This window comes from Argiope bruennichi, chromosome 3 (genome assembly GCF_947563725.1).
Source record: "Argiope bruennichi chromosome 3, qqArgBrue1.1, whole genome shotgun sequence".
Lineage (NCBI taxonomy): Eukaryota > Metazoa > Arthropoda > Arachnida > Araneae > Araneidae > Argiope > Argiope bruennichi.
Window position 1 is genome coordinate 50,927,028 of NC_079153.1, and position 23,306 is coordinate 50,950,333.

General features: G+C 28.6%; 1 protein-coding gene across 1 annotated transcript in view; it reads left to right on the plus strand.

Annotated features, from left to right (window-relative positions):
- LOC129962628 (glycogen debranching enzyme-like) overlaps positions 1-23,306 on the plus strand; it is a 51,727-nt gene that overhangs the window by 16,321 nt on the left and 12,100 nt on the right. The window contains exons 4-16 of the mRNA XM_056076479.1: positions 568-907; positions 2,120-2,338; positions 3,435-3,543; positions 6,657-6,777; positions 9,426-9,629; positions 10,385-10,709; positions 12,944-13,067; positions 14,074-14,237; positions 14,452-14,553; positions 14,858-15,010; positions 16,340-16,490; positions 19,683-19,926; positions 21,015-21,277. Coding sequence (XP_055932454.1) covers positions 568-907; positions 2,120-2,338; positions 3,435-3,543; positions 6,657-6,777; positions 9,426-9,629; positions 10,385-10,709; positions 12,944-13,067; positions 14,074-14,237; positions 14,452-14,553; positions 14,858-15,010; positions 16,340-16,490; positions 19,683-19,926; positions 21,015-21,277 — 2,519 coding nt within the window. The remainder of the gene's footprint in view (positions 1-567; positions 908-2,119; positions 2,339-3,434; positions 3,544-6,656; positions 6,778-9,425; positions 9,630-10,384; positions 10,710-12,943; positions 13,068-14,073; positions 14,238-14,451; positions 14,554-14,857; positions 15,011-16,339; positions 16,491-19,682; positions 19,927-21,014; positions 21,278-23,306) is intronic.

A 23,306-nucleotide genomic window follows, 5' to 3' on the forward strand; every position in this document is an offset into this window, starting at 1 on the left:
AATCTACTAGAAATTGTCTTTCGAAATTTTTTACAATAATAAAATTGCATTCTTTCGCATGAAAAGTCAAGCTCGTCATCATAGTTTGGAATATGTAACGTAGATTTCCAGAGTTCGTTTTTTTGTTGGAAATTCAGTCTTTTGACTGCTTTCAAAATATATTTCTATTTTTAAATCATATTCATTATTCATTTATATTCAAACTTCGTGCCGGACATGAGTTAAATAATCGCGAAAGCGTTATGTCTCTACTTCGATGCATATGTAGAATTACTGCATGAAAATAATTGGACTTGAAATGAATCTGAATGGAGTGGTGCTCACGAAGTGAAGTTACAATGACTGGAAATAACACATAATATCATATGAAATTAATTTTCAAACTTTAACAAAAATTTTACTCCAATGAAGCACATTTTAGCTTAAAATAATATGATCTCATATATAAACTTGTATGGTATAGTTACTTAGAAAACCGACTAGATATTTACTAGATATTTGTAAAAGACTATTGTAAACTGTACTTGATAAGACTATTTAACTTAATTGGTCTTTTTTTTCTTGCAGGGATGTACTAAAGCCAAGCGGGTCCGGTTATATTCTAGTCGATCCAGTATTAACATATGGGCCTGACAATGAGACACTGCCTCTCGATAGTATTTTGTGTATTACCTACTTAGCAAAATGTCTCGGATCTTTTGACAAATGGGAAGAACGACTGCGGACAGCAAAGGAAGTGGGATATAATATGGTCCATATTACACCTATTCAGCAACTTGGAGGATCCGATTCTTCATATTCATTAAGAAATCAACTGAAGTTAAATCCCGTCTTTGATTCACCTGGAAAAAAATGCACAATGAATGATATAGCTGGTCTTGTTGAAAAAATGAGAAAAGAATGGAAGGTAAGTATTAGACTTTTTTTACGTGATTTTTTTTTATATTTCAGGACTGTCCATTTTATTTTATTAATTTCCCTTTTCTACCGATGTTTTAAAAAAATGTCAAATATTTTTTAGTGTATTTTGTTACATTTCTGATACGCAATCCTACAAATTCTCCAAGTTGAGTGCGTAGGATTAGAGACAGCACAGTCGTAGGTCCCAGATCTGTTTTGTAACCTTGCTGCGGATTAAATTTGTCGGTATTAAACATCTTCTATGTGATAATGGTTCAAATATCATTTGATCCAAAATAGCCATTATTTAGTTATAAAACCGGACTTTAATCCAACTATAAACCGGCATGTTTTTTTATTAAGTTGCTAATCTATCTCTGGTATTTCTAGAAAGATATATCGTTTATAAACTACAAGAATATATTTTATATAAGAAAAATCCATTATAAACTCAGTGATGCTTATTTTTTTTTTAATTGTCATGCAACGAAATGCGTGTGATTGAAATTTAGTTGATCTCACTGTATATATGTAAGGGGGAAAAAATGTGGCTATTGATTTTTTCAATGTGAATATTTTTCGAATTTCTATATAATCGTATGACGAAGAATAATCCAATATCACCAGAATGTTAATATGAATTTTAAGGCTTTTGTTTAGCAGAAGCGATTTTCATCTAATTTCATATTTTGGTTGAATTTAGGCTAGTTTTTTATGAATATTAAAATGAAACTTCTTTTTAATTGAAAACTGTATTTAAGGGATGTTTGGTAATTGATAAACTGAGTTCTATCAATTCTGACAGTGAAATGACGAATTGGTAATCGGCAAGTAAGTGAATAAATAAGCAAACTTACGAAAGATATTTTATTTATCAGAAATTCGATTCTTGAATGGAAATTATTTCATTCAAAACCATCATGTAATTTAGCTTATTTGTTGCACGATGTATTAAAATAATCCATACTTTTCACTTAAATTTCATTTTTTTTTTCACTTTGTCGTAAGTGCTTATGAAATTCATATCTAAACTTCTGTTATTTTAAATGAAATCTTACAAGGAAATCTTAATGAATCTCATTATTAAATTAAACAGAACTTTTAATATAACTTCTTACTCTATTCTGTATTAATTGAATGAGTCTCTATTTTGCTAATTATTTGAATTAGTTTGAATCAATTACAACTTGGTTTTTACACATTTTTTTCTTTTTTGTAGGTTTTAGCTATAACTGATGTTGTTTTAAATCACACTGCAAATGAAAGTGAATGGCTTCTAGAACACCCAGAATCTACATATAATTTAGTTAATTCCGCGCATTTGCGGCCTGCTTACTTGCTGGATAGAGCATTGTGGTACTTCTCTTTGGATATTGCTGCTGGTAAATGGGCCAATAGTGGTATTCCACCTGAAATAAATAATGAAGATCATTTGAATGTAAGCTTTGGCCCTTTGTATTCTAGTTACTCAGTATATAATTTTTATATATATTTTCTTTTTATTGTTATATTTAATAATCCGTAACTGGTACGGCATAAAATATTTATTCAAACAAATAAAATTATGAACATTGCTTCCTTATAATTTACAATTATTACTCAAAGGAGACTTTTGTTCATATCGTTGATGTTGTTACGGAATTTCCACAAAAATTTAGTTATGCGGTGAGAAGAATTCAATAGGCTTAATAACAAAACAACGCTTCATTCTACATGAAAAGAGTCCAAAAGACTCAGCTTTGAAACGGTGCTCTGTTCTACTCGAAATGCACAACCGACACGTATACAAGAACAGCACTCTCAATAAATAGCTGCACACAAACATCAAATCGGTAAAAGACAACCATAACAATACAGAGATCCCGAAATAACGTGCAGGAAAGAAATTTCACTCAACTACTATATCTCTCGAATGGTCTGCTACTTTCAACTGACTATTCACTTGAACTAAGTTCTACTGCCAACTAACAACTTTCAATTTTGTTCTGATTTGTTTTCATGACAGCGTATAAAAACTTTTAACACATGCGATATCACTCGAATCCTAATTAGGGTTACCACGGCGCGGGAAAATACAAGAAATTTAAAAATCATCTGAAAAACAGTGAAAATGCATGGGAAGTTGTAAATTTTCCATAGTAAACAAGAAAGTGCAGGGAATTTTAAATTCCTTAGTTACGTTCCCCCCCCCTCATGTAAAAGAATACTGATCTCTGAACATTACAAAAATAAAAGATCGTAGCCACAGCATCCAAAAACGAAACAACTGTGTATCCGGCTGGAGAAAATTCTGATATGGCTGCTTCATGTATATAAATATTCATCTGTAAATACCTAATTTTGTGATGCATAATTTTTGAGAGGTTCCTCAAGAATAAAAAATTTTGCTAATTTAATTTCTATCATTAAATTGCCACTTTATTAAGTCAATCATTATTTGTAAAAAAAAAAGAAAGAAAAAATTCTCATGTGCTTAATATTTTGTAGAAGTCCAACTTTAATTGTTGTAATTATTCGATATATTTCTTTTCCAGGCCATACGTGAAACTTTAAAAGGTTATTACAAGCACCAGCTAAAATTGCATGAATTTTTTCTGTTGCATGTTGACAACGTTTTAAAGGAATTTGCTACGCTTGCTCAAGGTGAATATTTATTTTTTCTAAGTTTTTTCTTTATATCTAATTTTTTTTTCTTTTTTAATCATGTGCTATATGTGCTTCTAAAAAAATGTCAGAGGCTGATTTTATTTCGTTTATAAGGTATGAATAAGGAAAAATTTTATTGCCTGGTATAGGACCCAAGCTGTTGAAAACCAGGAGAAAAGAAAATCGTGCAAACAAGAAGTGGATTTTATAATAATGTTATCAAGTAGAATCTGGACTATTAGCTTTTCTTCCCGTGGATGAATAGTTCTTAAATACTAACTTGCTTCCGTATTATCTCATTGTGATATGGGAGTTCCGAGAGTTGTTGCTCTCATTATCTGTTCCCTATTCAGAATGACGAGACTTTTACCAGCAATATCTTTGGCTGGGTTTTAAACGAAAAACATATGTAAAATGCCACTGAACTGAAGAATTATCGCTTATTTTCAACATTCGAGTACTGAGATTTGTATTTATGATCACTAAGAGAGATGTCAAACCAGAAAAACACTCCATTTCCTTAAAGTCAGACATTTTTCTACCCAAAATCAGTACTATTTCTACTTTCACTCCATTAGAAATTATTGTTGCCACATGTTCGTGAAATGATAATGTCTACTGAAAGTCTGGTAGAGCATTGAAGCAGAATTCATATGAAAATAGAATTCATATGCATGTGAAGTGTTGTGTCTATCTTCTGTAGCCCCACTTGCGTATGCTGGTCTTTGATTAATATTTTTCGTTTCAGCTACACACAGCGGCTATTTCTAGCTTACATAAATGATGCTTCTGCGAAAATAAATAATTTTGCATGTTATTCATACATGAAATTTCGTTGCATATTCGAAAGTATGCATATGTTATTAAAAATTGCATTGTTTTATTATTATTACAATTTTCTCGTATACGAAGTATAGAGAAAATATAATCATCATCATAAAAAAAAAAAATAATCGAAGTCGAGATTTTGATGAATTTCCACGTTTTAGACTACCCTGAGTCCGAAAAACACATTTTAGATATTATATTTTCTGTCTGTGAACACGATAACTTAGAAATGCTTTGAGGAAGATGACTAAGAAATGACGGTCGAATATGTAGATTTCTGTTAAATTTTGAACGAAATCCATTCTTAGGAAGTCTGGCGGTTCGAGAACCAGTGAGCTCGCTACTTAAAACCTAAATAGCTAGGTACATGAAATTTGTTACACAGGTTCAACTTATAAATATAAATTCTTAATAATTTTGAACCATATCCGCCAAACGGTGGATCGTCTGTCGGTTTGTACTTTCGTATGCATGTAATGCAATAACTAAAAGTAATGAAATTCAGTATGTTATCTTTTGATTGTATTGTAATTTTGTGTCAACTTTTGATGTCATTCGTTAGGCAAAAAAGCATCGAAAAGGCATTTATTTACGTGATAAATTTAGTAAAAAAAATACTAGATTCACGTTATAATTCATGATTATTGTTCAACAGTGCTATGCAATGATGAACGATAAACAGCTTTACAATTCATGGCCTTACCCAATGTCCACAATTTTATGTGGGGAAAGAGGCGTAAGACTTTCATTGGAGAATACGTGAGAAAGTTTCGGGGAGACTGTTGTTTTATTTATTCAAAGTAATTTTGTAAAATCATTTAGAACGTTTTAGCATGCGCTGCATCATGCAGACACAAAATGTCGAATCAATAAAATTCAATGAAATTGGAGAATCGACAATCTCGTTAAGTTGTGTCATTCATAAACTCTCGTTCTTAAAACTAGATTATGATTGAATTTAAATAAATTTTACTTTGTTACCTATGTTTGGGATAAGCTTCACAATTTGCATTATTTCCTTCAGTAAGACCATACTAATGCGAGAAGGAGGGTATTAAGGACACTATTTAATTTATTGTTCATTTCAATGAACTAGCGACTATGAGTTAAGCAATGAGTAGCATGAATGCACAGACTTTCAAAGTCCCATGCATGAGCATTTTACGTTTCTTATTAAGGTGAACAAACCCAGGTATGCATCCTGGCTATATTTTCTATTGATCGAAACAAAAATTTAATTTCAAAAATCCCGTCCAAGTTTCATGTATCTAAGTCATCATTGTATTTTACATCACATTTACAAGCATACAAATGTCTAAACTGTAGACGATCAACCGTGGACGAATTTGGTTAAAAATTGATACAGATCTATATTTTAGATTATGAATATTACAGACAATAGTTTAGATTATTAATATTTTAGGCAATCAATAGGCAATGTTTTAGATTATTGTGATCAATATTACAGATCAATACAGATACCTTAAAATTGTGTACCAAATTTTATTTATCTAACTCTTTGTTTTGTCACAGTCTTCATTTGCTATCGGACACAGACATGCTTTTTGAGAATCAATTTCATGTCAAATGTAATAGAAATTTACAAATTTGGTTGTAAAAGCCATTTATTTATTTTCACTGGTCAGGCTGATTTTTAAATTATCATTCACAGGCAGAGCAGACAGACTATTCAATTTCAAAAATGAATTTTTTGGAATCGCATGAAAATGGAGAGAGAGTTTCATAAAAATCTCATGTTCGATTTTTTATTACATTTTCTCTATGTATATATCATATATGCACTATAACTTTATTACTTTGTGTTATCATATATATCGTAATAAATTACTTAATTTTATTAGATTGAATAAAAAGCGGAAATATTTATTTTTATTATTTTTCTATAATTTTTTGAGATGTAAAGATCTTTTCAAATCATATATAATTACCAATATGTATATAATATAATTATTACAATATATGTAATTATCAGTTTAATGCCATTATTTTAATTTTTAACTATTTGCCCACCAACATTTATTAAATGTTTTGTACTAATGCTGGCAAATTCATCAACTATTTAAAAAGGGATAATTGCTGACTATAAAGTTTATAAGATATACTACCATCAGTTTCTGAAACTAAAATCTCACTTTATAAGATAAATTACCATTTGAAAAGCTCAAGTTTGATGAATTCTGAAAATATCCAATTCTTTTCTGATTGCATTTAAAAATATTTTTAACTTGATTGCTTAAAATGACTATTTCACTTAATTTTAGCACCTGACAGAAAAGTCGTTCGTCACACAGGAGAACTCAGGATTATACATGATCCAGAATACAGGAGACTCAAAAGTACCATTGACATGCAGTTAGCTTTAAGTATTTACGCACCAACGAAGTAAGCATTGCTGACAGTTTTGAATCAAAACTTTGTATTCTTCATTTCCTTTGTTTATATAGATGTAGCTAAAATACTTTTAAATGTTTTTTCAATGAAGTGCATTCCTTTCATAATCACAGTGAATAATGTATCCGCAAACAATTTTGATTATGAACATTTTATTTTTTTATACTTGAATAAGTTGCAGCTCGGACAGTGAATGCAAAAGTAGTAAAAGAAGCAACGTTTATGCAAAATGTTGTGAAATAGCAATGTTGTGGGATAGCAATACGCAAATATATAAATAGCAATATTATCGGGAACAAAATGTATAAAGGGGCATTGTCAGGGCTTTCATTTGTATTTAAATGATCCATGCGAGATGGTTCTGACTTCAATATGTGCGCGCGACGGTAATTAACAAACTTTGAACGCGGAATGATAGTTGCAGTTTAGACATATGGAACATTCCGTTTCGGAAATCGTTTGGGGATTCAACATTTCGAAATCCACAATGCCAAGAGTGTGCTGAGAATACCTAATTTCTCGCATAACATCCCGTCATGGACATCACAATGGCTGACCACCTGCATTTAACGATCGAGGCCAGCTATGTGTGCATAGAGTTGTCAGTATTGATAGCAAAAAACACTGTGTGAAATAACCGCAGGAATCAATGTGGGACATACGACAGTCTTCAGTCTCTTCTGTGCTCTTGACCATATCGGTTTGGACCGTTGACGCCTGGAAAACTTTACCTTTATTCTATTGAAATTAACCTCTGTTAGTGTCTGTCTATTCTGTTAAAATTAAGTATCCTGTAAAATTAACTTAAAATTAAGTCTGTTAAGTTAAAGTACCCAACAGTGCCTATCGGATATAATTGCAGAAATGCTAGAGATGTAATAACGATGAGGGAAGATGACATAGAATAGCTCAGTGAGAAAATATGAAAATAATGCGATTTTTCAAGATTTAATTTTTGAGAGTCTTTGAATGATGAATACCAAGAAGTTCAGCAAATTACATTTTCTTCAAGAAATGAGGAAATACAAAGAAAGACTATTATTGATCTTTAAAAATTTAATTTTAAGGCGGAGGGCATTGCAATAACCGATTTAGAATGCCATTCATTCCATATTGGAATTGATAAACTTGGGAATTTCTAATGACTTTAGAATAAATCGATGATCAGTTAACCATTAATAGAAGTACTTGATGGAAATTTGTTATATATATAATCGACCATTATATATTTTTATTTTAGTGCCCGTAGAAATATGATGGAGTTTTTAATTTTGAATTGAATGATCGAGAATTCGTATTCAAAGAATGAACGTCTAATAACGTTATGGCAGAATTAAAGTTTAAAAGTAGCTTTCAGAATCTATAGATATTCAATAATTTTTACTTTTTCTGGTACAATGTGTGCGAAAAGAAATTTTTGTAATCATCAAAAGATTCGCCTTTGAGATTTTGTTGAATCTCTGCTTCCAGACCTCCCCCGAATACGAAAATGTTTTTGGAATAGTGTATTTTCAGTGAGTTCAAAAACTTTTTTAATTTCACAGATGAAATTTGTGGTTTTTACACCGAATTTGTATATTTCTGTTATATTTTGAATGAATTCCATTAAGGAAAAATTTGTCTTGTCTGTCGCAGTCGAACGTGACAACTTGATGGATAAAATTTATTATGCATTTTTACCATCAAAAGTGTAAATCGGCATTAGATTTCTAGCCTAATCTGTTCTCAAGATGACCATCTATCGGTCTATATTTTCAATTACATGTGAATGCGATAAATCAAACATGAATGACATTGGATAAATGAAATTTGGTATTCTATATCATGTGACTAACATTGTAGTTACGTGTCAAATTTTAGGAAAAACACTAAAGTCAGATTATTATTGAATTCATACAACAGCTATAGTTTCATTATATGAGCAATTCAAAGTGACGCATAATTTTCTAGTACTTGAATAATCCGATCATTAAATAAAAATATGAAGCCGAATGTGTAAAAGTTGGCCAAGAACAAATTTTCTTCAAAAAAATTGCTTTATAAATTTAAGTTAATATAATGCTGAAAATTGAATTAATTTATTTAAAACTAAATTATTAATAATAATTTTAAAAATTACAATAATAAGTAAATTGAAAGTCACAAAATGAGGGGAGTGCAGTGCTTTCAAATATATCATTCCTATTTAATTTCTTTATTGCAATAAAAAGTTAAGCAAGAGAAAAAAAATCCATTGCCGCTCCTTCTTGTACTGAAATTTCCCCATATTGGGAAAGAGGGAGGGGAAAAAAAATGCTAAATTGGAAATAGCAGAGCCTATAGTCTGATTCTCCAGTAGTTCATGACTTATAGATAGTATAACTAGGAAGAGGAGAGTTTCTCTCTTTTCCTGTTGTGCCAAAATTTCTATTAAACTGGGTATTGGAATGATGGTCCCATGTTAACATATCTGGGTTAAATATAGAATATCTAACAATGATGAAAACATTCATTAGGAGGTTCATTCGTGCACCGCACATATTTCTATTTTCTATTTATTTTACAATCTAATAATGGTATGCATTTCCATAAATGAGTTTCCTTATTTCATTTTCGTTAAATAATTTTTTCCGTTTGGTAATATTTTTTTACTTATGTAGATTGAATACCTCCAATGAAGTCAATGGTGCTTGCGATGCCCTGAGGTGGAAATTAGAAGAATTAAATAATGTGAAGATGGCTGAAGTCGAAAGTCATTTTCATTCGGCCGTTGAAAATATAATTTCAGCCGTACGCTATGAGCGATTGAGTCCCGATGGTCCTCATCTTAAATCTGTTTCTAGTGAACATCCATTAGTACCTCAGTAAGTGAAATATTTCTTTAAATATGCTGAAATATTTTTTATATTCTTGGATTTTTGTGCAATTTTTATTCATGAGTGAATTACCCAATTTTTAATGCTACTTCTACTTTTTATTTGTATGATATATCGTATTTTTTTTTTTAAATCTTGCAATACGATTTATACAGTTAGTATATTTTTATATTTTGCTTTCGAAATTAAATACTTCTCTTTATAACTGAGAAAAATAGATTATGGTATTGAAATGAAGTATTTTTAAATATTTATAGTTCAACAATCAATCGGCTTTTTTATGTCTTTTGTATGTATAAAATATTTTATTGATGCTATTTATTTAGAGATGCTTTTATTTGCTTATTAGAAGATAATTCTGATAACCAAAATTTCAGCAGACCAGAATCTCAATTATCCAAAATCCTGATACGACTTAAGGACGCAAGTCCTTTTCCAGTCGATACTGGACTCGTGCATAGAAGAAAGAATTATGACTGTGTGAATCGACCTGTTATCATCATGATTCATGATGTATCACTGGAAATATACCTCTTGAATGTATGCAGAATGCATATACATTTCTAATAAAATAAATTTCTTACATTTTCATGTCAGTCTTTGATTACTATTGAGATCTGAAAATTATAAAAGTACATTATATTTTATACAACTTTAGAGCATAAATGATATATTCATACGTATATCATATGTATAATTTATAATTGGATATAATACTTAAAATTTACTATTTTATTTCCCAGGTATTTCCGATCCTATGGCGTTGATCAAAGTCTTGTTGAAGATGAGAAACTTATGTTCTCCCCTCAAAGTTGTTATATCATGGCTCATAATGGCTGGGTAATGGGAGATAACCCACTGAGAAATTTTGCTGAACCTGGATCCAATGTTTACCTGAGGCGGGAACTTGTCGCATGGGGTGACAGTGTGAAACTCCGCTATGGAGAGAAGCCGGATGATTCTCCTTTTCTTTGGCAATTTATGACTGATTATGTTCAGCAGTTATCACGAGCCTTCTATGGTTTGCGACTTGACAACTGCCACAGTACTCCCATCCATGTTGCAGAAGTAAGATGTAAATATTTAAATATCATAAACCAGCTGCAGTAGTTTTAGTTATCCCAGCTTTATTATTATGGTTCTTTATACAAGTCATCGATAAATAATGTAAAGGGCTTTTAAAATGCTGTATTTTAAGAAAAGTAAATAGCCGCAAATGCACTTAATTTTCGTTTTGTATTATTCACTGAGCATCGTAGAATTTCATTAAAAAGGAAAGACTCGTGTTGCAACGCTATTTGGTTATTGAAATCAGAAAATGCAAATTCATATCTTTTAACAACTTTTTACTTAATTCATGTAGTACAGTGCACATGAAAAAAAAAATATATCATTTTTCTATTGAGTTCTGTAATAAGAATTTATTATCGACATTTGATTAAAGTTTGGAATTAATAAACCCTATTCAAACAACCCACCGTGTGGCTTCAAAACAGGATTTTAATGTAATCATCTATAAACAATCATTAAATGGGCAGATATGAGCGAAAGTGGAATAACTTTTACAGGCATTCAAAAAAAGATTTTGTTGTCAATTCCTAATTCCAAACTTTAAAGATGTCAGTTGCCAGTAAATTGAGATGTTTATTTCTAGAAAACTTGACTTATTACAGTAATATTCGTTCTTTATAAATAAAGGATCAAGAGCAAGGATCATGTTACACAACATATTTACTTTTGTTTAATCTTCAGTCTATAGTAAAACCTCTTTTATGTAGGTTTCTGTCAACCAAATCTTTCTTATATTTGTTAGTACAGAAAATCGAACTGTGTTTTTCATTTTTAATTTCACATATACATAGTATAGAGAAAGTATAGTAATCGTCGAAAAATGCAAAGATTTTGATGAGTTTTCACGTTTTAGTCCTCTTTGAGTTCTGTATATCATAATATATCTGAAAATATCTGTCCGTCTGTGACAAAGATAACTCAAAAACACTTTAAGTTAGACAGTTGAAATATGGTATACGATTTTTACGCCAAATTTGCAGTTTCTGTCAAATTTCTAGTAAAATCTGTTTAGAGGAAGTGGGGTTATTCGAATATAAGTTAACATGATAATTACAATACAAAGAGAGTAGATAGATAAGATTCTATACACGGATTTAATACCTGTCAAATTTTGAGACAAAACCAACAGGTTGATTGTCTATGGGTCTGTACTTTCAGAAACATGTAAACACAATAATTCAAAAACGCACTATCAAATTAGCTATCGGATTTTATAACTAGAAGTGCAGTTTTGTGTGAAGTTTTTGTTTCAGTCAACTAAGAAAACATGTCTAAAGCACAAATTCGATCTTCGAATACTATTAACGCATGCTAGGGATTAATCACCGAAAAACTCGCCAAGGATGACTCGATAGATTCAGTAAAAAGGCTTAATTCATGCCAAAAGTGAATATTTTGTAACTATTATAAGCCAATGTCACGCAAGGCGCTCTCTGGCACGACTAGTGTATTAGAGAATATGCAAGAAAGTTTCGGGGACACCAGTCTCACTGGTTTAATATAGACATCGAATTTTTCAAAGAGAAGTCGATTCTGGAACTAGTTTTGTGATGCGATGGGGTCTAAAAGATTGTTATTTGGGCATAATCATTTATAATTAAAGACGTTATTTAGAGAAAAAGAAGAAAGCTATTCCATTCTTAAACATTGATGATGATTTGAGCATATTCCATGTATATTTGAATTTAAAAAATGAAACTTTAAGTGGACGTCAGGGGGGGGGGGGCGGTATTCTGATGGTTAGATTTTAGCTTCGAAACCTGAAAGTTCCAGGTTTCTTATCCAATCCCATTGAAGTGCTGCCATATAACGGAATCTGGTGCATGTTAAATTCGTCAGAGTGAAATGATATCTAGCTGGTATGGTGCGGATATCTGGAAATGAGAGTACTCGATGAAGTATCGATCATTTCATCTGAATGCAGTTCAAAATTACGCGGCCCGTTTCCAAATAGCTTTAATGCTTTTTTCAAACGGAATGTAACTAAAATCTAAACCAACAAACTGAGTATTGCCACTTAATGCATTCATCTAGTGACCAATGAAAACTTGCTGTCTTTTCTTATATCTCAATATTAAAAAAATGAGAATACATTTAACAATAATAAACATTTAAAATCGAAGCAATCTTTTATTACGACCATATTAAACTTTTTAAGTTTTGATCCAGCTGAGATATTTTTAAAATCAATAAATTTATCATTGCATCATATGTATCATTTTATTTTTCAGTACCTTATTGATAAAGCCCGTGAAGCACGACCTGATCTTTTTGTTGTTGCTGAATTATTTACCTCCAGTGAAGCTGTTGATAATATCTTTGTGAACCGTCTAGGAATTACAGCTCTCATAAGAGGTTACTATTAATAATTCTTAATTTGATATGATAGTTAATCTTTTCAACTAGTACATCATTTTGGTATTCCTTGATAATTAAAAGACTTATGGTGTCATAAGTAATTGAATATTAATTTTTCTGAAATTTTTTTTAAATATAATTATATTGATTTTTACGATTGTATTTTTTGCTTCTCGAAGTTATAAAATAAGTTCTTGTATACAACCAATAATTATGCATCCAGTTACTTTTCGAGTGAAATTGATTTCTATTTTTTATCAACAAGTTTCTCAGTTTATTATTTTGTATCTTATAGCATAGTTTTTCATTTTTAGATTTTTATTTTTCCAATATGCATTGCAATATTTGATTTGAAGTTTCTTTAGAATAGAAAATATACATAAACATTTGTTTTTAGATGAAATAAATAATCTTTAGTGTAAAAAACTTCCATACTTTATATTTGCATCATAAACTGAAATTATCTGCATTTCTGTGTTTTTTGCACTATTATAAGATACCTGTGTCGGATTCCCGACTAGGCAGACTATGTTGCTGCCGAGGGTCACAGGGCCTTAAACAAAACAATAAATACATAGTTATAAATGATATCTTTAAATACAAATACAAATTAAATACAAATAAAATACTACAAATAGAAAATATTAAAATAGTAGTAGCCTTGTCAAACATAATTTTCCTGGTTCTCATCTACTTCATAATGTTTACAATTATTACATTGCTTATAAACAATAAGTATTTGCTTTAATAATATTATCTACAAATGAGGATGTTGCTCTAATATATTTCATAATAAATAAACCAATAAGAACATTTGCATTTTCCTAAACTTAATAAAATGAAAATTTAACTCTATATAAATCATTAGCATTTTTATTATGTTAAAAATGGGTTGAAATATGAAATTAAATTGACCCGTCTATTAGATTGATGGTCTCATTATGTGCAATCTTAGGGACATAAAATGCCTTAGTCCAATACTGACGTTTAAATTTCTCAACAGAGTCTATGCAAGCTCCTGATAGTCACGAACAAGGACGACTTGTTTACCGTTATGGTGGACAAACTGTGGGAGCTTTTATGCATCCTGTAACCCAGCCTCTTACAAAAAGTATTGCTCATGCTGTTTTTATGGATATAACCCATGATAATCAGTGTCCCATGCAGGTAATCAGCTCATTTACGATTAATGGCAGTTTATAAAATTTTCAACAATAAAAATGCTATTAATATTATTCTTTATTATATAAATTTATTATAATTTTTCCAATTTTTAGTATTAAATTGGAATGTTATCAGAGTCCTCAGCTTTACTAAAATAATTTTTTTACTTTATTTTGTTTTTAATATGTTAAATAATGATTTTATTACATTTTTTCAGATTCGTTCTGTGTATGATTATTTTCCTACTGCAGCTATGGTATCTATGGCCTGTTGTGCTACTGGTAGCACTTGGGGATATGATCAACTTGTACCTCATCATGTAAGTAATATTATTATTGAAGATTTTAAAAAAATTTCATTAGTGTTAAACTTGTGATGAGTTTATTTTAATACCAGGATGATTTATTTACATTTTATTTGGTAAGATGTACTAGCTTTTAATGAGAGCTTATACAAAATATGATTGAAATGAAAATCATGAAAGAATTTAAAAACTTTTAACTTTTTCAATTGACCCATGTTTTGCAAATTATTGCCATGATTATTTGATCAGTATTAATGATTAAAAATATGATTGATATTATTTCTTCCATTATGTTATTACCTCTTTCTTTTTACATTAGATACATGTAGTTTCAGAGAAACGTCTTTGCACATCGTGGACTGATGATAAAGTTCCTAAACGTGGTTATATCAATGCAGCATGTGGTATCATTTCAGGAAAGAGGGCATTAAATCAACTGCATTTTGAACTTGGTGCTTCTGGATTCACTCAGGTATTATTAATATCTTATAACTATTAAAGACCATATTGAAGTTATACTATTTAATATATGACATGATATTTTTTTCCTCCAAATGTTTTGGGAAGATACATGATAAAAGTCTCATTTTCAGAAATCAATTCCACATGCTAAATGAGCTTAATTTCGAGTTTAGTCTAATGGTGTTCCCTTCGTCTTCTGACAAATATTCAAAATTAAATTATTTCAAATGATTATTTGTATAGATTCAAAATTCAATATTAATCTAGCAAATCAGCACCTATTTTTTTTATTGATTTATTAAAAGGAATCTAAACACCTTTTTACTTTTGCCAGAAATGATCTTATTTTATAAAAGTAACATAGTCGTATGTTAATTTCCCCACATAAATTAAAATATAGTTGTCTTTCTTTCCAACTGATACAAATTTATATTCTAATATTTTACCCATGGTTTAATGGAACTGTAATATATATAGGAGTTATAATTATCCAAATTGATGTTGGGAGAAAAAGAAAGACGGAAGAGTCAAAATTAGGAAAATAAAGGTGGAGGTGGGAAAATAAAGGTGGAAGGAGACATGAGTCTTTTCCCAACTGGAGGAAGTTAATCTATACTCTAAGTAGTGAGCTGCATACTACATTATTGATATGTAACTATAATAGATATGTATGATCGTAATTAACCTCCAAATTTAATTTAATTAAGCTTCCTTTTTTAAATAATCATAAAATGTCTGTACTTTCTTAAATTTAATTTATAAATTAAAATTGAATATTTTCTGTCACATTTTTGCTTGTTTTTTGGTAAAAAAAAATTACATAACCATATTTTCATATAATTACGATCGATTGAATAATTAAAATAATTGGAGTTTTACTGTACTTATATTGTCAATATTATTCCATTTTTGAAAGAATTTTCTGCAATAAAATTTTAAATTACCTTCTTTCATTTATTTTTAAAGCATTGCAAATTATAAAGTAGATTAAAAAAAAAACTAGAGTATATTCAAATTTACGTTCGATTTTTGGTAATAAGTTATTTATTTTTTTCAAATTTATATTCATTTTTGCATAAGTGCTTCATTAATTATTATGCTATATCTTGCAAATATATTGACAGCAGTATATGATTTTCATTTGTCCTTCATATCTAAAGAAGTACCTCTAAAACGGACTTAAATCAAGTTCTTTTAAATCATACTGGTAATTATTTATTTGCATTTAAGTAATACTAAATGCCATTTTTACCATTGGGTGAATGAAATCTATGCTTTGAAGTAAACTTTTTGTAAAATGATGTAAAAAAAAAAAAAAAAATTATCATTTTCCCCCCAGGTATTTGTTGATCAAAGAGATGAAAATACTGTTGCTATAACTCGACATTGCCCTGCTACTCACCAATCGGTTATTATGATAGCAAGAACGGCTTTTAGAATGCCAGCTAAGCCAAGAGAATCAAGTTATGTTAGACCTCTACGTCTTCAGGGTAAGCTCAAAGGCAACTTGATTTACTAAAAACCCTTTAAGTAATATTTTGTATCACAAACTTCAAGACAAAATTAAAAATCCTCATTAATTTCGAATGCATTATTGTTCTTGCCACTTTCGGAATTAATGGTTGGGATTAGAATTGCTAAAAATTCCAATAAAATATTTTCTGTTACTTAGTTTTAATGAATTAAAGAAAAAAATATTTATATAAGTCATTAGATATATCTTTCTTATTTATATTTTTTGTTCAAGCAAAATTAAATAAGCACAAAACAATAGTTGCTACAAAAATAAAATATTTTATTTAAATCTGAACATATCTTCTGGCCTGGCTGCATTTGTACTTCTGTTTTCTATAAAGTTTTGATCTCTCTCTTCTTTTTTTTCTGAAAGAAAAAATTTTCCCAGTAGCCAAGAAAATACTCATCTATACTTATAATAAAGCTCAATGTGTGTGTGTGTGTGTGTGTGTGTGTGTGTGTGTGTGTGTGTGTGTGTGTGTGTGTGTGTTGGCGCTCTACAGGCCAGGTCATTTGACATACAGCTACCAAATTTGGTACATGTATACCTTAGAGGTCGGGAATGTGCACCTGGGGTCCCTTTTTTTGAAATTTTAATTAGAATTTTAATTATTAATTAAAAACTAACTTTCCCGCCAAAAAAATCTTCCATTTTCCCCACCGCGAACTTTTCCGCCAAAATAATCTTCCATTTTCCCCAACGCCAAATGATTTAGTCTTTAGTTCTTTTTTTCTCCCAACAGTAATGAGGCTAGGGTTAAGATTTTTCGGCGGATTATTTCAAACGATTCTGTTTATTTTCTTAATGTTTTATGCATTTAAAATTAAACATTGTTAATTAATCCATGTTTCAGATTCATTCTGAAGTACTTTTGAATTAAAATAACACAGAATAAAGGAAATTAAAAATGTATAATCTGCATAGCGTTACCCCAACTGGCGTAGAAAAATTCACGCATTTGCGTTACCGTAAAAGGCGAAGAAAATTCACGCATGCGCACTGTGTTCTGATTGTTGGCATGGCAACCATTATCAACGGACGATTTAAATTACTTTTAGGTTAGTTGTATGCTTTTGTAATTAAATTGTAATTAATTAGTTATATATTTTTTTGTATATGCTTATAGTTTTAAGTACATCGTTTTTTAAGTAGTTTTTTTAACCTGTTTTCAATGATTTAAATTATTTTTAGGTTAGTTGCATGCTTTTGTAATTAAATTGTATTTATGTTAGTTATATATTTTTTTTATATATGCTTATAGTTTTAAGTACATCGTTTTTTAAGTAGTTTTTTTAAACCTGTTTTCGACCGATTATTTTAAACGATTCATTTTATTTTCTTAGTGTTTGATGCATTTAAAATGAAACGTTGTTAATGAATCGATCCGTTCATGATGAATCTGAGAAAATTTTGTTGACAAATTCTTGAGATATTACATAAATTAAGAAAGATATTCTTTAGTGCCCATAAAGTTTAAACGCTCAGTGACTCTATTATCAGTAATCATATTATTAAAAAAATGCTTTGTTTCAGTAAAAAATATTATTATATTAACTACAGATTAATCATTTACACTTTAATTTAAAGCATAAATTCTTCGAGGGGTAACAGAAAATTAGAGAGATACATATCACGTTATGACTGAAGGCCTTTATAATATTATGAGTGAATTATATGACTATCAAAATTTGAAGTTTTAAAATATTTTGCTGAAGAATCTATTAAAGTTGGAATTGCATAAAATATTTAATTATTAAAATTTTAACGAACATTAAGATTGGCGAACCGGCTGGTCGCCAAAGGCGGCTAGTAAGAATATAAAATTGAATCATATCATTTCTTATTCTATTCAAATATTTGTGCAGTAAATGTAAATTTTTGTTATTGCAAAACTCAATGATACATGAAAAATATTCATTTTTGTATTTATCATAGCATGACATTCATATTTACTAGCCTAAATTGCTATTTAAACTATGGAACTGTTTGAGTTTCTTGTGGTCCTAATCAGTATCTGATTGTTAAACAAATTTTATTTTATAATTATCAATCTGTTGTATGATTCTAGTTTTCATCATTTATTTTTTTTAATAAAATTCTTGCTCTAAATAATTTGATAAAAATGCAAACTATTTGGTTTTTGAGGAATTTTTTAAAATATTAATGTTATCTCAAAAGTAAGTCTTTATTATGAATACAACTGAACTATTGTAGTTTGAAACATGTTTCTTAAAGTAGGAGTTTTTTCACTGACCTTTATTTATTAACATGTATAATGATGTGCGATATTCTAAATATCACACAATATCATGAAAATTGTAGTGTTATGAAAATATTTTGTACATCTTTTGGCAATAAATTGAAATTTAAAAAATATGGGGCAAACTTTTGTATTCAACTGATGGGTAAAAATTCAATAATTATTTTTAAATTATCATGCATTTATGTTTTGTTTAAACTTTAATGTTTTGCAACTCATCCATGGGAAAACTGCATAGCTCATAATCTTTATATATGAAAGTGAAAATTTGTAAATTGTTTCTATATAAAAATCTGAATTACAGAATTGATTTTTATCAAATGTTGCAAAACATTTAATGAAAGTCTTGTTGCATTTTCAATAGTTCATATTTTTTTGTTAATTAAAAAATTATTTTCATGCATCAAAGTGATTACTTTATTTATAATGTTGCCATTCTCATGGAATGGAAATATAGGTATTTTAAAATATTTTATTAAATTACTTGGAATTTCCACTTTTAATTTCCACAAATTTTAGTTCATTCTTTAAAAATTATTTTTCCTTGGTAGAAGAATTATTTTATAGCATTTTAAAACATTGTAGTGCAGTCTACTTTTTTCGTAGAATTATGAAATTTTCAAAAAGGACGATGTAGACAAAATTCTTGTTTCGTTTAAAAATATTTTTTGTTTTATAATATTTTATATAAAAGTGTAATCTGCATTAAAAATATATATATTTTTTTAAAAAAAGCAAACATGAAAATATTGTCATCCAAATTACTTCTGGTATATCGGCTAGTTTGATAATTTTACTATCAAATTTTATGAGTATATTATGCATGCAATAGAATGTTCATTATTGATTTTGCTATCCCTTCATTAGACGATAGAAATTAATTCATTGATTTTTTTCCCCTTCTAGGTACTATTGAAGAAATAATTTTAGAAGGTGGATTAGAGCCAGTTGATCATAATGGAACCACTTTAGGTCCGAATGTTTATATAGATGATACTTATATTAATGGTTTGACAGATTTTAAACTTAATTTAAGAGAGCATATCCAATTATATGAAAGTGAAATGATTGAAAGTGCTGGTTTATCTGATGATGGATATAATGAAATAGATTTCATCCGTTTTCCACCTGGATCTGTTATTGTTTTGAGGTAAATTTAAATATTAAAAGAATTTATGTAACATTTTGATCATTATAATTTTTTATATAATTTTAAAATAGGATTGATATATGTATCTTTATTTTTCAATAGTGCAGTTCAGTATTGAATTGTAGATCTGTTTTCTTTTCTCCATAATTGCATTTATTGCAAATTCCACTTCCCTTTTATTTTACTTTTCTCCTTTAACAATTTGCTGATAAGATTTTCCTGGCTTATACTTCAAAATATTTTGAATGCAAGGGTGATGTTTCTTGTCTCCTTTCATGAAGCTGTAATTATTGCAGACAATTCGTAGTATAATACTAAAATGTATGTTGTAATGCCTTTCAGTTTATCTCATTCCTCATTTAAATTTGAATGAAAAATGCCATAAGATTTCATATTAAACTTAGACCACATTTAAATTGTTTTTGTGTCTTAATCAGTAATGTATATAAAAAAATTTTTGAACTTTATAATTCATTTGTAGGTCCATTTGCATTTTTTAAAATAAAATTGTCCTCAATAAACATTAAGTAACTTTTCTTGTCAAATTTAATGTTTCATATCTAATCTGCTTATTATTAACTCATCGCTGTGTAATTCATATGAAAAAATGAGTAACATGAAGTAAGAATAGAGATTTTAATTTTTTTGAATCATATATAGTAGAATGAAGGCAACTATAAAATAAGTACATTTTAGTTTAACCTTTAATTAGATCTAATTTAATTTTGTTAAATGTATCAATTAACCCTCTGTGATCATTGAAACAGATGCTATAAATAATAAAAAAATGTTTTATAATACTACAGAATGTTCAAAATGTTTTTTTAGCATACTCATATCTAAACTGATGACCTGTTACCAACTGTATTTCCTATTATTATTTGTTATTAGGGATGATTTTGTCTCTTAAAATATTTTCAAAATATTACATTATATTTTCTATATTGCTTTCATCCTTTACATTTAAAAATCAATATTTATTTATATTTCTAGAGCTTTTTTCATTTAATAATTATTTTAACTTTACTTACTCACTTTTTTTCATAATTTTGTAAGTGGATGAAACTGATCAAACATTTTTCTACTAGGGTGTCTCTTGATGCTGAGTCTCGAGCTGCCATTTTAAGAATAAGGACTTGTGTTTCACAGTTTGGCTACAGAATGCGTTCTTACAGTGGTAATGTCCTGAAAAGGGGAACTCATGACTTTGAATCAATTCTTTCTCATTTGACTCTAGCTGATTTGAACAGAGTATTATTCAAATGTGATTCGGAAGAAAGAGATGATGGCAAAGGGAGAGGTACATACAATTTGCCTGGATATAGCGATCTTGTTTATTGTGGATTGCAAGGTAAATATTTTAATATTTTGTTTTGTTTTACATTTATTATATTTAAACATAATAATGAAAATAATTTTTTAAAGTTGCTCCTTTATGAAAGAGTTTAAAAAAATGCTTTTTATTTCTTTCCTTAATAAATAATTTTTGCCATTCATAAAAAATATTTTTTATTCATTTTCTATTTTTCTTAATAAAATTAATAAATGTTTTAAGAACTTATAGCTTTGTACAAATGGATATAAAAGGAATAAAACAATATTCTTTGTACCATAGTGTTAAATTTGAATTAATTTCTATATTTCAAAATAATTCTAGGGAAAATTCAAAGTGCCAGATTAACTATGAAAAGGATATTTGTGTTAAAAATTATTTAACTTTTTATTGTGTTAATTTTTGTTAAAATCAAACTTAGCTCAGAAATGAGAATGCTCAAAGAGTCTTCTCTTGCTAAAAGTCTTTTTTGTATGTACTGCAAAAAGTTTTCTTTTTTGTATGTGCTGCATATATTTCATTTGGTACCATGTTTTTTTTTATTATTATTATTCTTACATTAAAATATTCTCTAAAACAGTTAAAGTAAAATTTTACTTAATTTTGAAATCTAAATATCAATGGTTTTCTGGTAACCAGATTATTAATCTAAAAGGCATTGTTTTATGTGAGCATTATAGAATTGTAATGATAAAGGATTTCAATTATATTAACTTTTAACCTTTTTTTTTTTTAAGAAATTCAAAATTATTTCTTTCAAAATTTATTGCCGTCAATGCTAGTAGAAGACTTTTAACCATCGCTAAGTCATTTATTATACTATTTTGAATTGCAAGATCAATAACTATCTGGATGTGATTGTTATAATCCTATTTGATCTAATGTGAATAGTTAAACCCATGTATTAATGACTCATGACAAATGAGAATGTGGCATTTTCTGTTGGTCAAACTTATTTTGGTGTATATAGATTGCATCCTAGTTAAAATTTGTCTTAGTTTCAATACAGTGGGAGCTGTTTGTTACTTTCGAGGCCTTTATTCAAACTAGTCCACATTTGTGTTTTGCTTGAAGGAAAACATCCAGCTAGCAGTCAAATCACTGTAAATTATTGAATGCTTTTTTGTGATCTTTGCTGTAAAGAATAGTTAGCGGCAGATTCTGAAGAATGTTCAGTAAAATTGCTCAAAAATATGTTTGAAAAATTGGAAAACTTTATTCTTTTGAAAAATTAATAATAATAAAAAGAAAAAGTTGTTTTGAAATCGTTTCAAAATATTGCTGATCACTAAATTGCGATAATTTTTTCTGTCTCTCTCAGATATTCAAGTTGCACTCTGAGCTTTATTAATAATTAATTTATATATCCAGCTTTGTTCAGATTAAAATCCTTTCATGTATAATGATTTTAATATAGAAATTGCTTTAGTCTGAAATATTATAATATACAAATCTCTTTTTAAAACTATGTATTGAAATAAAAGTGAAATTTTTAAAAATGATAGTGGTTTAGTTCAAAGACTAAACATTTTTCAATAAATTAGTCCTTACCAATTAAGTTCCTTTTCAAAAAAATTCACCTGCATTTAATTGTCTGCATTCTAAAGAATTAATAAAAGTTGGAAAAAGAAATTGGTATTATTGAAAATATCACATTTTTAATTTTTATGATGATGTATATTTTTTTCTGATTGATTTCCTTCAAAGTTTCTTTGGAAGAAAGGTAAAATATTTATAATTTTTGCTAGCTTGAAGCTGCTATCGACGTGTGGTTGTTTCATTTGCTCACAATGTCTTTAAGTTTTGTTTTTTTACTTCAGCTTTAGCATACTTATTTTTCAGCATTATTAAATTAACAGGTTGAAACAAGTGAAAATCTGCCAAAAAAAAATAATATTAAAAAAGACAGAAATTTTAAAAATAACAATAGTATAATTCAAAATTTTTATTAGTTTTAATGCTTTTTTTTTTTTTTAATTAATGGCAGTTTTAAGGAATATTCTTTCCAAAAATAAAATTGTTGCCATTGAAATGGTAAAATTGTGAC